This window comes from Dendropsophus ebraccatus, chromosome 9 (assembly GCF_027789765.1).
Source record: "Dendropsophus ebraccatus isolate aDenEbr1 chromosome 9, aDenEbr1.pat, whole genome shotgun sequence".
In the NCBI taxonomy this organism is placed as follows: Eukaryota; Metazoa; Chordata; class Amphibia; order Anura; family Hylidae; genus Dendropsophus; species Dendropsophus ebraccatus.
The window spans coordinates 101,839,407-101,855,910 of record NC_091462.1 but is presented as its reverse complement, the minus strand read 5'-3'; the positions used below and the strand labels follow the sequence as shown (position 1 = coordinate 101,855,910).

The following is a 16,504-nucleotide window of genomic DNA, read 5'->3' as shown; positions in this document are numbered from 1 at the left end:
CTGAGTTACATCATGTATTATACTCCAGAGCTGCACTCACTATTCTGCTGGTGGGGTCACTGTGTACATACATTACATTACTGATCCTGTACTGATCCTGAGTTACATCCTGTATTATACTCCAGAGCTGCACTCACTATTCTGCTGGAGGGGTCACTATGTACATACATTACATTACTGATCCTGTACTGATCCTGAGTTACATCCTGTATTATACTCCAGAGCTGCACTCAGTATTCTGCTGGTGGGATCACTGTGTACTTACATTACTTATCCTGTACAGGTCTGTAATACCCACCATCCACAGCAATGGCTTCCAATGAATATCAGCAGGTGCCCTGTACATCCTCTGGAGCTGAGGAGCTGGAGTTGTTCCTCTCGTCAGTGATAGCGCCATCCCTGGACTCTGATGCCAGCTCCCTGGTGAGTGCGGCCTGTGAGGGGGGATATATAGATGCTGCACAGCCCACCAATCCAGGGCCTGTATACCATGAGGTTATTACACGCTGTTATGTTATATACAGGATCGTCAGTCTCATATATCTCTCTATTATACATCACTATTTCTCCAGTCTGACCTGGACTCCGAGGATGTGGAGATCTTCCAGAGAGAGGACTGCCAACTGTATGACGTGTCTGATGAGGAGGGTGACGACTCCATACATGAGGTGAGAGACACCATAACTGGGTGACACCATGTGTGAAGGTCAGTACATCTTCTCTCATTGTGGCCCCAGCTTTGGATACTTTTCAGTCATGAAATATTCAGGGTTCTTAAAATGTGATATCATGATGTGCACGCTCTTAAAGGGAACTTCCCACCAACATGGACGTCCTGAACTATGTCCTTTGACATATCAATGAGGTATAGTGATAGTGTGAAAGTCTAAATAAAGAGAAGAGGTGGATGTTTCTGTCAGCAGAGTGACTACATGTACCCAAGCCCCCACCACCACCATTACTGTGTGTGGGAGAAATGGCAGTCAGAATTTATAGGGCATGCATAAAGAAGATTCACTTCAGCGGCACTCACCATATGGTGAGTGCCGCTGAAGCGAATCTTCTTTATGCTTGGACTGTTGTGAACCACTGTACAGCTGAGCACCACCTACACCGAAGAGGGAGGGAATATTGTCCGTATACACCTCCATGCTGGGACCTGTAGTGTCGGTGATCCCTCGGATTTGGCTATTTCCAAGAATTTATAGGGGTCTAGGTGGCAGAACCCCTATCAGAAGTCAATTCCTGTTTTTAAAGTGACTGTACCACCAGGCCCAGGCTGAAGCACTGGAGGCGGGCTAACTCATCCCCAGTGGAAAGAAAGCCCTGCCCCTCCATGATGTGACTCCATAAGAATCAATGGAACCCTATCATAGAGGGGCTAGGGTTTTCTCCCACTAAAGGTGGGTCGGCCCGCCTCCAGTGCTTTAGCCTGGGCCTGGTGGTACAGTCACTTTAAAGGGTCCTAAGAATGCTTTAAGGGGGTAATGTGTCTCCCTGTAGAGACCACCATGCTGGCAGTGCAGTACCACACATGGCATGTGGAGGGTGAAAAAAGGGTTTGCACAGTGCTGTGTGAGTGCAGTATAAGATGAGATTGAAGCCTTGATTTACCTTTTTATTATTATTATATAATTTTACCATTATAAATTATTATTATTATAAATAATAGGGGGAAGCCTTGATTCACCTTTTTTTAATTATTATTATTATTATTATTATTGGTATTAGTAGTAGTATATAATTTTATTATTATAATTTATTATTTTTACAAAAATATATTATTATTATTATTATTATTAATTATATAATAATAATAATATAATAATAGAGGGAAGCTTTGATTTACCTTTCAGGAACAGTGTGGATCATCATCAGGATGCAGGTACACACATTGGGGTTTCCATCTCTTACACATAGCGGTAGCTAAGCTCCTCCCACACTTCCTGTACTCCACCTGTCGGTTACTAGAGACAGATTTCTCCTAACAGCAGGCAATGGGCAGTAGATTGCAGAGAAGGGACAGACCTGGTGGCCAAGAGCTTAGAGCTGTTTTTCTGGGATCAGGCAGGGGGTCTCACATTTGTGGCATCACCTTGGCACAGCAGGCGATTTCCTGGTGACTGCTTTTTCTCAATGATTTTTTCTTTCTTTTCTTTTAGGGTTTACCTGCCCCAGAGATCGTCCAGGCAGGTAGTAAAGTGGCGTCAGGCAGTATTAAATCCCAAAATTTTCCAGATGTGCCAAGTCCTTCATCAGATTATCATACTGCATCCTGCGCTAATATTGATGTGACCAAAGAAGAGCCAAGGAAGGAGGAAGAGCTGTTCCCATCGATGGCCCAACAGGTGTGACCCCCTCCCCTAATCTCTGCATATAGCTTCCCACTTATCTCCCTGGCACAGTGCTCGGTCTATCTCATTGCAGGAGACGGGGTCCATTATAAGTCTATGGAGCCTGACTCCTGCAGTAGGCAGCACAGGGCTGTGTATAGGTGCTAGTGCAGTGGCTCCGCAGAACAGCTGATGAGTGGGGGGGTCAGGTGTAGAGATGAGCGAACCCGCCGCATTTCTGGTTCGTATGAACCAGAACTCTCGGCATCTGACTCCCGCTATCTGCAGGCTCCGTGTAGTGGATGGATACAGCCGGAAGACTGCCTGGAAAACTGGGATACAGCCTATGGGCTGTATTCCAGTTTTCCAGGCGGTCCTTAGGCTGTATCCACCCGCTGCACGGAGCGAGCAGACAGCGGGAGTCAGACGCCGAGAGTTCTGGTTCATACGAACCAGAAATCCGGCGGGTTCGCTTATCTCTAGTCAGGTGTCGGCACTCCTCTGATCAGACATTGATGACCTGTCTTGTTCACAGAAAACACAAAACCACATGTTATACATCAAGCTAACTTAAGATGGCGCCAAAGGACAACAAGCATATGGAAAAGTGACACCAAGGGGGTTATTCAGTGCTATAAAAACATGGCCACTTTTCCCCCCGCTCTTGTCTCCAGATTGGGTGTGGTTTCAAACTCAGTTCCATTGAAGTAAATGGAGCTTAATTGCAAACCACACCTGAACTGGAGACAAGAGAGGGGGAAAAGTGGCCATGTTTTTGTAGTGCTGGATAACTCCGTTAAAGGGGTTATCCAGTGCTACAAAAACATGGCCACTTTCTTTCAGAAACAACATGACTCTTGTCTCCAGTTCAGGTGCGGTTTGCAATTTAGCTCCATTTACTTCAATGGAACTCAGCAGCAAAACCCCGCCCAAGCTGGAGACAAGAGTGGTGCTGTCTCTGGAAGAAAGTGGCCATGTTTTTGTAGCGCTGGATAACCCCTTTAAATCTAGCGGGGGTCTTAGGAGGCAGAGCATAACACAGGGAGTCTCTGTTGATCTTTGAATCTGAGTGTTAAGGCTCTATTACACAAAGCGTTTATCGGCCATATTCAGCCAATATCGGCCATTACGGCCAATAATCGCTTATTGTAATAGAAGACAACGATCAGCGGACATGCACAATGTTGGCCGATCTTTGTCATTCAACAGGCTGAAACACTAACAATCAGCCTGGCAACGATCTGCTGCCGTGTTCTGTGTCATAGGAACGGTGGGTGCCCGGGCGATTAACGATCGCCTGGGCAGCTCCCCACAGAGCCCCCTGGTTCTTACATGCTTACTGTCGGAGCGTTTAAAAGGGGATTTATTCTCTGCCCCCTCAAGCCTAGTGTACTAGTTTTGCATGGAGTGTTCCTTTAAATCAGGGATGGGAAACCTTCAGCTCTCCAGCTGTTGCAAAACTACAATACCCATTATGCCTATCTTTGGCTGCCAAAGATTTGAAGCCAAAGCCAGTAATGGATTTGAAAAGAGGAGAAACCTCAGGCTTTCCTTTATGACCTGATCTCTGTTTATAGTCTGTTTCTGGCTTTGGCTTCGAAACTTTGGCAGATAATCTGTCAGATAATCTTTCTGTGTAAATGGACCGTAAGGTGTAATAATCAGAATATCCAATTCTATTTCAGCTGATAGATGAGGAGGATTTGGAGACGATGCTTCAGCAGCTGATCGATGGGGTCAGATTAGGGATGGCTGCACAGGATCTTGGTGAGTTCTGCATAGATGGTGACACCTGTTGGGTATTTATGTTACATGTCCTTTATTCTTCCACCCTCACAGTATTATGGTTCGCTCATCTGGTACCTTACACACCAGTAATAGCAGTAATCTATGAGTCACTTAAAGGGGTTCTCCTGCTCTTACACTGTACAGTTTTATCATATCAGAAGTGCATTTGGTTTTAGGTCGGTGTTACATGTGGCAGCATCAGCCATGGCTGCCTCGGGCGGACCTGAGCTGCAGGCAGTAGCTGGACTCATTGCTTTAAGCAGTGGCAAGTCTGTGTGCTGCCTGCAAATACAAGCGCCATCTTGGCGGAGACCCCAGCCGGCTTCAGTCACGGAGATCGCTCCTCTCGGACAACGTCCCGGGGGAGCGATCTCCGCCACTAGACACCAGGGAAGTGCTGGATCCGGTAATCAGATGCAGCTGTCAACTTTGACAACTGCATCCGATTACCTTATTAGCGGTCCCGGCGATCGGACCATGGCCGCTAATAGCCGCGGTCCTGGGCTACACGCGGCACCCTGGATCGCGGCGGCTCAGAGCGGGGTCGCCGCGCGGCCCTGTTTAGAACGCCCTTAACGACAACAGGGCGTAAATATACGCCCTTTGTCGTTAAGGGGTTAAAGGGGTTAGCCAGTGCTGTAAAAACAGGGCCACTTTTTTCTAGAGACAGCACCACTCTTGTCTCCAGTGCAGGTGTGGTTTGCAATTAAAGGAGAAGTCCAGCGAAAATTTTTGTTGAAGTATTGTATTGCCCCTCGAAAGTTATACAAATCACCAATATACACTTATTATGGGAAATGCTTTTTTCCCTGCACTTAGTACTGCATCAAGGCTTCACTTCCTGGATAACATGGTGATGTCACTTCCTGGATAACATGGTGATGTCACTTTCTGCATAACATAGTGATGTCACTTCCTGGATAACATGGTGATGTCACAACCCGACTCCCAGAGCTGTGCGGGCTGTGGCTGCTGGAGAGGATGATGGGAGAGGGATGCTCTGTGTCCCTCCAGTGCCCTGTGTCCCTCAGTGTCCTCTGCCATCATCCTCTCCAGAAGCCATAGCACGCACAGCTCTGGGAGTCGGGTGGTGACATCACCATGTTATCCAGGAAGTGACATCACCGTGTTATCCAGGAAGTGACATCACCGTGTTATCCAGGAAGTGACATCACCATGTTATCCAGGAATTAAAGCCTTGACGCAGTAGTAAGTGCAGAGAAAAAAGCACTTTATAAGCATTTCCCATAATAAGTGTATATTGGTGATTTGTATAACTTTTGGGGGGCAATACAATACTTTAATAAAAATTTTAGCCTGACTTCTCCTTCAAGCTCCGTTCACTTCAGTGGAACTGAGTTACAAAACCTGCAGCCAAACTGGAGACAAGAGTAGTGCTGTGTGTGGAAGAAAGCGGCCATGTTTTTGTAGCGCTAGAAAACCCCTTTAAAGCAGCGAGGTTAGAGGCCAGCTGTAATGACGCCTGCAGCAGCCACGCACTGTGCCGCTTCATGTAAGAGCGTCCTTATATTGTACTTGACACATAATAGCATGCTTCCAGCCAAAATGGATGGATTACAAACCTATTCCACCTGCTTCTTTGCAAGATCAACAGTAACTTAGAAGCCTCCGGGACGCCTATTGCAGTGCAGTGGAGTGTTTCAAGGTGTGGACACCGTTCAAGCCACAGACATAGATTAAAAAGAGAAACAAACTGTTATAGTTGATACTGGCTACAGGTGTGGGGATTATTGTCTCACAGTGGATTAGGCAGAGACATACAGTCTATGCTGGTATGCTGCGCTCTAATTTCCGTCATTCATATTAAAGGGGTACTCCAGCAAATAATCTTTTTTTTTTCCTCAGATCAACTGGTTTTAGAAAATTATAAAGATTTGTAATTTACTTCTATTTAACAATCTAAAGTCCTCCCATACTTATCAGCTGCTGTATGTTGTGCAGGAAGTGGTGTGTTCTTTCCAGTCTCACACAGTGCTCTCTGCTGCCACCTCTGTCCATGTCAGGAACTGTCCAGAGCAGCATTTGGTATTGCAGGATAAGAGCAGGAGCACAGTGCATAACAAAACTTTATATCCAAAGCTTGAAACCCTCCACTGCAGCTGGCGTCTCTGAGGCTTCAAAGTTACTGTAGCAGGTGAAGTAGCGTTTCATGGATTCTGACTGGGAACACACTCTTGTTTGTAAAGTAGAATATAAAACTGCATGAGGATTTTTGCTGCATTTAACCCTTAGAGCACCGGGCCAATTAAAATTTTTGCTTTTTTGTTTTTTTCCTCCTTGTGCTTAAAAGGCCAAAGCACTTGCATTTTTTCACCTAGAAACCCACATGAGCCCTTATTTTTTGCGTCACTAATTGTACTTTGCAATGTCAGGCTGAATTTTTTTCATAAAGTACACTGCAAAACCAGAAATAAAATTCAGTGTGTGGTGAAATTGAAAAAAAAACCAAACGCATTTCTTTTATTTTTATTTTTTTTTTTCGTTTTTACGCCGTTCGCCCTGGGGTAAAACTGACTTGTGATATATGTTCCTCAAGTCGTTACGATTGCAACGATATGTAACATGTATAACTTTTCTTTTATCTGATGGCCTGTAAAAAATTCAAACCATTGTTAACAAATATATGTTCCTTAAAATCGCTCCATTCCCAGGCTTATAGCACTTTTATCCTTTGGTCTATGGGGCTGTGTGAGGTGTCATTTTTTGCGCCATAATGTGATCTTTCTATCGGTACCTTGATTGCACATATGCAACTTTTTAATCGCTTTTTATTACAATTTTTCTGGATTTGATGCGACCAAAAATGTGCAATTTAACACTTTGGGATTTTTCTGTGCCGTTTACCGTACGAGATCAGGAATGTGATTAATTAATGCGATCACACACACAGCGATTACAAACATCTTTATTTATTTATTAATTAATTAATTTATTTTTATTTATAACATTGGAAAAGGGGGGTGATTCAGACTTTTATTAGGGGAGGTTTTTTTTTTTTATTATTAACAACACTTTTTTTTTTTTTTTTTTTTACTTTCACACTTATACTAGAAGTACCCTTGGGGTTAGGGTTATTCCCCCTGGGGCTAGGGTTATTCCCCCCTGGGGTTAGGGTTATTCCCCCGTGGGGTTAGGGTTATTCCCCATGGGGGACTTCTAGTATAAGTGCACTGATCTCTCATTGAGATCTATGCTGCATAGATATGCAGCATAGATCGATGAGATAGGCATATCGATTGCTTCCGGCTGCAGCAGCCGGAAGCAATCGAGTGCCGAGCTGGGATCAGCACCATTACGGCGCTGAGCCCGGCGGCAGCAGGATTTGTGGATCGCTCCTCCAGGACAACGTCCCAGAGGAGCAATCCTTCCCACTAGACACCAGGAAACAGCTGCATCAAGAAATCGGATGCAGCTGCATCCGATTACTTTATTAGCGGGCACGACGATCGGACCATGCCAGCTAATAGCCACGGTCCCGGTGCTACGAGCGGCACCCTGGACCGTGACGGTTCAGAGCACGGCGGCCGCGCGGCCCCACTCTGAACACATGGAGGCGGCCCTGGACGTACATGTACGTCCAGGGTCGCCTAAGGGTTAAAATCACACTGAAAAACTGTGGTGTGTAAGAACATCGAGAAAAGTATAATTTATCCACAGGGTAGAGACTAAGGGTCCTATTACATGGCCTGATGAGGGCCCGATAATAACTGTAAACGAGCGCCGATCTGCTAGATCAGCGCTCGTTTACTGGGCCTATTATGCTGCGTTTACATGAAACGATTATTGTGCAAATTTGCACGATAAAGATTTGAGCAATAATCGTTCCGTGTAAACACAGTGAACGATCAAGCGACGAGCGAAAAATCGTTCATTTTGATCTTACAACATGTTTTTAAATAGTCGTTCGCAAAAAATTTGCAGATCGTTCCGTGTAAACAGTCTTGCACCGATTCACCCTATAAGTGAGATAGGCTTAAGCGATCATAAAACAATGGCAATAACGATTTTTTTATACGATATATCGTTCCGTCTAAACGATGATCGTTCTAAAAAACACATCGTTCTTTCAAATTCGTTAATCGCGGCCGTCCCAGCCAGTGATTGGCTGAGCGGCCTGTCAGTTAAGACAGGCTGCCCTGAAGCTGCAGCGTGCGGGACCCGGGGAGAAGCAGAGTGCCGGAGGAGCCCTGGACCCTGGATAGGTAATGTATGCACTTTGCAAATCATCAGCCGCCGGCCGTGCACCGCTATTACCTGCAGTGATGCGGGGTCGGTGCTTGTCAAATATAGGTCCAAACCTATATCAATGATCAGCCGATGATCGTTGTGTTTATTACACGGAATGTAATCGGCCGGATAGGGCCGATTCGGCCAATTATCGATCCGTGTAATAGGGCCCTAACTAGCTGATTGGTGGGGGTGTGACCACTGGGACCCTCTCTGATCATAAGAACGGACGCCAGTTGTCTTCCAGGTGCTGCAGCACAAACTGTCACTCCCAGAGGTGTAACTTGTGGACCCCAGTTTTATTTGTTGCTCTGACCTCCTCATATAGGAAAAAAAGACCCTAAAGCTATGTTCTTTAAAGGGGTAAAAAAGAATCTTTCAAATCAATTGGAATCAGAATGCCAGAGATTTATAATTCACTTCTATTAAAAATCTCACGTCTTTCCATACTTATCAGCTGCTGTATGTCCTGCAGGAAGTGGAGTATTTTTTTCAGTCTGACAGAACTCTCTGCTGCCACCTCTGTCCAAGTCAGGAACTGTGCAGAGTAGGAGAAAATCCCCATAATAAAACCTCTCCTGCTTTCCAAACTGGAAAGAATCCACCACTTCCTGCAGGACATACAGCAGTTGATAAGTACGGGAAAACTGGAGATTTTTTTAATAGAAGTAAAATGACAAGTACTGCAATGAAAACCCATTCATATGACGCTGCAAACAATCACTTGCCTCAGTGGTCTGTACCTGCATGTAGGTTATATGACCACCGAAGCCAGTGACTGGCTGCAGCATCATGTCAACAATGTACGTGATGTCATCACAGGGTGAATTTAATGATAAGTAAATTTCTTAATTTTTCTTTTTTTACTGTATGGTTTTAAATGTGTGGAAAATCTCTTGAAACTGTATACCATTGTTTCCATTGTCATCTCCAGAATCCGCCCATTTCTCACCATTGACACAGCTCAGACTCTGACTGTCGCCCTGATCCATTCCCCTCTTGACTACTGTAAGGGCCCTATTCCACCGGACGATTATCGTTCAGATTATTGTTAAATCTTTCAAATCTAAACGATAATCGTCCGGTTGAAATGCAGTTAACGATTAACGAGCGAACGAGAAATCATTGATCGCTTTATAAGACCTGGACCTATTTTTATCGTTGGTCGTTCGCAAAACATTCGCAAATCGTTCGCATTGAATAAGACATCGTTCGGTCGTTCGCAGTAGATACGAACGAAATAGCGAAGAAAAACGATCGCAATTACGATCATAAGTAACGATTATCGTTCCATGGAAATGAGTGAACGTTTTCAGGTCTTTCGCAATAGCGGTCGTTTGAGATCGTTAATCGTTAACGATTATGTGAACGATAATCGTCCGGTGGAATAGGGCCCTTACTCTCTACTAATCGGTCTTCCTCTCTCTAAGCTGTTCCCTCTCCAGTCTATCCTTAATTGCAGCAGCCAGGCTCATCTTCCTGTCCAGTCTATCCTTAATCGCAGCAGCCAGGCTCATCCTCCTCTCCAGTCTATCCTGAATGCAGCAGCCAGGCTCATCTTCCTCTCCAGTCTATCCTTAATCGCAGCAGCCAGGCTCATCTTCCTCTCCAGTCTATCCTTAATCGCAGCAGCCAGGCTCATCTTCCTCTCCAGTCTATCCTTAATCGCAGCAGCCAGGCTCATCTTCCTGTCCAGTCTATCCTTAATCGCAGCAGCCAGGCTCATCCTCCTCTCCAGTCTATCCTTAATCGCAGCAGCCAGGCTCATCCTCCTCTCCAGTCTATCCTTAATTGCAGCAGCCAGGCTCATCTTCCTGTCCAGTCTATCCTTAATCGCAGCAGCCAGGCTCATCCTCCTCTCCAGTCTATCCTGAATGCAGCAGCCAGGCTCATCTTCCTCTCCAGTCTATCCTTAATCGCAGCAGCCAGGCTCATCTTCCTCTCCAGTCTATCCTTAATCGCAGCAGCCAGGCTCATCTTCCTCTCCAGTCTATCCTTAATCGCAGCAGCCGGGCTCATCTTCCTGTCCAGTCTATCCTTAATCGCAGCAGCCGGGCTCATCCTCCTCTCCAGTCTATCCTGAATGTAGCAGCCAGGCTTATCTTCCTCTCCAGTCTATCCTTAATCGCAGCAGCCAGACTCATCTTCCTCTCCAGCCATTACACTGATGTCTCCCCCCTGTGCCAGTCACTGCACTGGTTACCCATTAAATATAGAATACATTTCAAACTCCTCACCCTCACCCATAAAGCTCTCCACAACTCTGCCCCTCCATACATCTCCTACCTCATCTCCACCTACCATCCTTCCCGTGCTCTGCGTTCTGCTAATGACCTCACACTAACCTCTTCCATAATCAGAACCTCTCACTCCCGCCTCCAAGACTTCTCTCGTGCTGCACCAGTTCTCTGAAACTCCCCACTAGAGATGAGCGAACCTGGAGCGTGCTCGAGTTCATCCCAACCCAATCGTTCGGCATTTGATTAGCGGTGGCTGCTGAAGTTGCATAAAGCCCTAAGGCTATGTGGAAGTTGCATAAAGCCCTAAGGCTATGTGGAATACATGGATATAGTCATTGGCTGTATCCATGTTTTCCAGACAACCCTAGAGCTTTATCTAACTTCAGAAGTCCCCCTTAACAAATGCCGAACATTTGGGTTGGGATGGACTCGAGCATGCTTGAGGTTCGCTCATCTCTACTCCCTACCCAGAGAGCTCAGACTAATTTCCAACACCCCCAGTTTCAAGCATGTCCTAAAGACTCATCTCCTTAGACGAGCCTATAACATTCCCTAATGTCGTCTCCCTCTGCCATCCCTTCTCCATCCTCTCTATAACCTCTTCGGTGCCATCTACTTTGTACTTGCTACCTGGGCTCAGAAAATGGCGTGTGACCGTCTCGCCCAATCACCTCTAGGCACTTTGAGATTCTATGTACAATGACTGGAACATTGACAAATAAAGCCCTTGTTGCCTCTCGTGCCACCCCCAGTCATCCTAGTCTGTAGGCTCTCGAGCAGGTCTCTAATTCTGTATTCTGTATCATCATGTTATTTTAATTTATTTATTGTATTATTTAATAGAAATATAACCTGTATTCTACTTATATATTTATACTTATACAAATAAATATTATTATTATTATGATTATGATTATTATTATTATCATGGATTATTGCCCATAGACATTCACATTTATATCTTGTGTGTAGAGCTGATGGAACCCATTATTGTTGTTAGGCTATGTTCATACAACGTAAGAGACCGGCCGTTCCGTGACCCGTTCCATCCCTGCGCGTCCGCATCAGAACTCCCCACTGCACACTATGGAGCGAGCGTCCGGAGCCACATGCTCCATAGTGTGCACTGACAGGGTTTTCTACGGCCTTTATTCAATGAATAGCGACCGCAGAAAACTGGTATGTCAGTTGTTTGCGGCACCGCTAGGTATCCCGTCCGGAGTGTATGCTATGTGTATACGCTCCAGCCGGGATCCCATAGACAGCCAAGTAATGTATATTATCATAATAATCACAGCCGTTGTAAAATATACGTTGTGTGAACATAGCCTTATAGTGTTTTATATCTTGGATGAGACTATAAATTAAGATTTTTCAGCTTTGCCAGGACAAATAGGTTCATACATGGTCTACTTTATGTCCACAGAAGATGCCGTGCCCCCCTCTATATTGTCTATAGAGAACAACTCAAAGAACAGGCAAGAACAGACCATGGAGCGGCTGGCTGAATTAAGTGCCAGACAATCCCAGGCCAGGACTCCAGAAACGCGTCTTAAAGGAGAACATGAAGTTGATACATGCAGGTGATAAGAGGGCGCTAAGAACTTGTGGCAATAAAGCGCTACATACATATTACAGCAAAACTGGCTGAGCATGGTGATGTCAGCAGGACTGGTGGACTGTGTTATATGTATTAGGGCAAAGAAGGATCGGGCATTTGAATTCCATTGTCTGATCCTTTTTTTGCCACAAGAGAAACCTCCCTCTCCCTCTTGGAAACATGACCTTCTTACTTCCATCACTTTCCCTCCCTATGTAACCGTAATGGTGAATCACTCAGAAAGTGTTGTCTTCCTCAGGCCTAATGTGAACAAGAAGAAAAACAGCATGGTGCGTACAAGGAGATCCAATGAGAATATCCCCACCGTCTTCATAGACTTGAGAGACACTTCATCCAGTCCAAGCCGGATGACTGGTACAGATCACAGCGGGGGAGAACCGGAGCGGAAGAACCTGCAGAGAGCAGATGTGCCGCAGTATGTGTAACCCATAAAACGTCATGTCACACGTGAGGGGAAAATAACATTGCTGACATTGACACAAGGTTATTGCTGTATATTGGCCCAGATTGATGTGCAGCGTCCTGAGATCTCATCATAAATGCATGGCCTACATGTAGATCAGACGCAGCACTGTAGAGGGATTACTGCAAGCGAACCTCGAGCATGCTTGGATTTATCTGAACCTGAGTGTGCTGCATTTGGTTACCGGTGGCTAAAGAAGTTGGATGCGGCCCTAGGGAGTCCTGGAAAACGTGGATACATCCATAGGCCATAGGCCGTATTTATGTTTTCCAGCCCGTCCATGTGAACCTGAACTTTCATTGGTTACTGTGTTCCCCCAAAAATAAGACAGTGCCTTATATATATTTTTTCTTCGAAAACAGGCACTATGGGCGAGATTTATCAAACTGGTGTAAAGTAGAATTGTCTTAGTTTTCCCTAGCAACCAATCAGATTCCATCTTTCATTTCTCATAGGTTCTTTGAAAAATGAAAGGTGGAATCTGATTGGTTGCTAGGGGCAATGTCTTATTTTTCGGGGATGTCTTATCTCTCTCCCCCCCGGTCGGGGGAAGAGAAATAAGACATCCTGCCCCGAATACTCGCCCCGGGACCAAGAGTGCATCAGCAGCGGGACGTGGGTCAGGCATGCGGCATGATGTGCGGAGGGCGTAGGGGCCATGGACTAGGCTGCCTGTGGCGACGGCTTCGGAGGTCCATGAGGGGATTAGGTGAGTCCTGGGTGGCGGCAGCAGGAGGCAATGGTGGCGTTACTTTCAGGGGGCACCTTACATTCAGTGGGTGCCCAAGTTTATTGTAGGGGCCCCTTTATTTTCGGCAGGATACCTTACTTTAGGCTAGAGGGTAGAGCAGTTGGGGTGTCTTATTATAGGAGGGTGTTTTATTTTCAGGAAAACCCAGTATTTCAGCCCTGCTTAAATCTCAAATAAGTAGCATGTGACATATTCTGGCCAATTCTATAGAGAGAAGCCAGGAACTAGCCGGATGTGGATTGGCCTCAGTGAATGGCACTACTGTGTGGATCTGGAACATTGCACAGTGAACATCAGTGAATGTAACTTTATGATTTCCGCTGCTGATCTTAGAGTCACATACATGTCGGACTCACAGTATACAAATAGGACACATGTGAAAATATCCTTAGGCCTCGTTCACATGTCACACGACTTTAAGCAAATCAGATCAGATGACAGTCCACAATCCATGCATATAAATAGGGTTTCTGCAACCCCAGGCACATGGTACAGCTAGTGAGTAACAGATTAGCCAAGGATTAACATCATTGTCATGCAAATGCTATGGGAAATCTGTGAAAATATATATATCATATAATAAATAATAAATCATGAATATAATATAATAAATCATGAAAAAAAATATATAAAAAATATATATATATATATATATATATATATATATATGAGGATAAGAAGCTGCCTATGCCCCAATATTCAGCACAGTTCAGATTTTATTTTCATAAGAAAAAATCCAAGTGTTATCTTCAGATTTCTGCAGATTCTAGGACAGGGGTAGGGCACCCTGGCTCACAAGCAGTTGCAAAACTACAACTCCCATCATGCCTGGACAGCCAAGTTTTGATGGGAGTTGTAGTTTTGCAACAGCCGGAGAGCCATGGGGCCCTACCCCTGTCCTAGGATATAGGTATCAAGGTAAATCCAACACATGAGAACACTTGTACAAATGTCAGTACTCTGCCATCTAATGGGCCGTAGTGGTACTACAGTTTTGTTTTATGAAGTTTATTATTTTTTCTATATATTTAAAGTGTGTTTTTATACAGATGCTTCAACATGGTTATAATTTACAGACAGTACTTCTTGCCATGTATTCATTCTTCTATTCATTGTTTCTTGCTAACCCACTTTCATTATGTGGGTTAGCAGGAGTAGAAAGCAAGGAGTAGAGAACAGATAGAGGAGAGTATAACTGCAGAATTTCACATAGGTCTGCACGCAAAACAAGACTATTTGCAAAATTCCAGTCTTCCAGTATTTATTAGCTGCTGTATGTCCTGCAGGAAGTGGTGTATTCTTTCCAGTCTGACACAGTGCTCTCTGCTGACACCTTTGTCCATGTCAGGAACTGTCCAGAGCAGGAGAGGTTTTCTATGGGGATTTGCTACTGCTCTGGACAATTCCTGACATGGACAAAAGTGGCAGCAGAGAGCACTGTGTCAGACTTGAAAAAAAACTGCATTTCCTGCAGGACATACAGCAGCTGATAAGTACTGGAAGACTGAAGATAGTGAATTAGTGAATTACAATTCTATATAACTTCAGTAAATTACAAATCTGTAAAACTTTCTGACACCGATTGATTAGAAAAAATGTATTTTTGTCGGATTTAAAAGAAGGAGGAAATCCGGTTGGGATAAAAGTAAACAACCTAAACTCACCCAACCCTTGCCTCCATTGTGCCACTCCCGCTTACTGCCGCCGGAAGCAATTTTCATCTGGAAATCGTGTTTGTCACGAACCCAGCTCTTCCACCTGCAATGCTTTGGCCTAGCTGAGCAATATCCCACTCATCCAGTCAGTGACTGAGGGGGTGTCCCATCCCAGTCACTGATTGGCTGAGCGGCCAGTCACTCAGCTGGGTACATCACGTTGCAGCTAGTAGAGCTGCAGGTTACCAGCGGCTGACAGCTGCACACAGGAGCGGTGCTACAGGGCACGAGGAGGACGGGTAAGTTTAGTTTGTTTATTATTTTCCCGCACCTCTTCCCCCTCCCCCACCTTCCTGGGCTTTTCTTTAATTTGGTGGGACTTCTCTTTTAATCTAGACTATAGGTTTTATACACACATCATCAATCCATTAGGAAAACATGCACTGAGACTGACTACACTTACAGAGGAATAAATCTACAAGTCTTATCTGCCACCATTGTATCTCTATCCTGCAGGTCAGTACACACTGGTAAGAGTGCATTACTGCGACAGCTGCGCAGCAACAAGATGAGGCCTCGTTCACCACCTCCTGACCATAACCCTCAGCAGCCTGTCACTGGTGGACCAGAACCCCCCAAAAAGATCAGATCCCGTCTGAAGCAGAGGCAGAACCAGAGGGTGGATGTCAGTTTGAGCAACGTTCAAAACAAAGAAGAAGAAGTAGTGCCGGAGAGGGATGGCAGCAATAAAGAAGAAGTGCCAGAGAGGGATGGCAGCAATAAAGAAGAAGTGCCAGAGAGGGATGGCAGCAATAAAGAAGAAGTGCCAGAGAGGGATGGCAGCAATAAAGAAGAAGTGCCAGAGAGGGATGGCAGCAATAAAGAAGAAGATCCAAAGGTTGAAAGTCCAAGTATTAAGAATACAGAACCTAAAAAAAGACTGGAAAACAGCAGGTAATGTGTGAGAGGTGATGAACTCTGCAGGCCATAGGATGTGCTTGGCCAGTCATTTCATAAGTAAGAAACTTGGCTTAGGGCCGTTTCCGGTGGACACCAAGATTGTGGTGCCTTCAAGTAGGACTATTTGTTGATATCATTCTTTCATGCCACAGCAGCACAGAGGAGCAGTCACAGAGAGAAAAGCAGTACAGGGAAAAGAAGAGCAGAGAGAATATGCAGACCCAGCTGGAGAGGATGAAACCTCGAACCTCTGTGAGCGGCTGGCAGCCAATGGCCGAGCAAACACCAGTGTTATTCCATCCGGTAAGACTTGTACAGTGCCTGATCCCCTCGTGTGTGACATATTATAAGAGAACATCAATGCTATAATGATGGAGCCTCCAATGCTCTTCAGAGTACAATGCTTCTTTTCCCAGGAGATCTCCAGGGGCCTCATTATGTAACC

General features: G+C 45.2%; 1 protein-coding gene across 6 annotated transcripts in view; it reads left to right on the top strand.

Annotated features, from left to right (window-relative positions):
- The window catches only part of LOC138801358 (dynein axonemal assembly factor 8-like), a 78,914-nt gene that overhangs the window by 852 nt on the left and 61,558 nt on the right, over window positions 1-16,504 (top strand). For 5 of the 6 annotated variants that reach the window (XM_069984094.1, XM_069984092.1, XM_069984090.1 and 2 more), the window contains exons 2-9: window positions 284-423; window positions 573-668; window positions 2,163-2,348; window positions 4,019-4,100; window positions 12,036-12,192; window positions 12,469-12,645; window positions 15,616-16,053; window positions 16,212-16,362. In XM_069984094.1, coding sequence (XP_069840195.1) covers window positions 310-423; window positions 573-668; window positions 2,163-2,348; window positions 4,019-4,100; window positions 12,036-12,192; window positions 12,469-12,645; window positions 15,616-16,053; window positions 16,212-16,362 — 1,401 coding nt within the window. In that variant the 5' untranslated portion in view covers window positions 284-309. The remainder of the gene's footprint in view (window positions 1-283; window positions 424-572; window positions 669-2,162; window positions 2,349-4,018; window positions 4,101-12,035; window positions 12,193-12,468; window positions 12,646-15,615; window positions 16,054-16,211; window positions 16,363-16,504) is intronic. The other variant, XM_069984093.1, reaches the window with a different exon arrangement.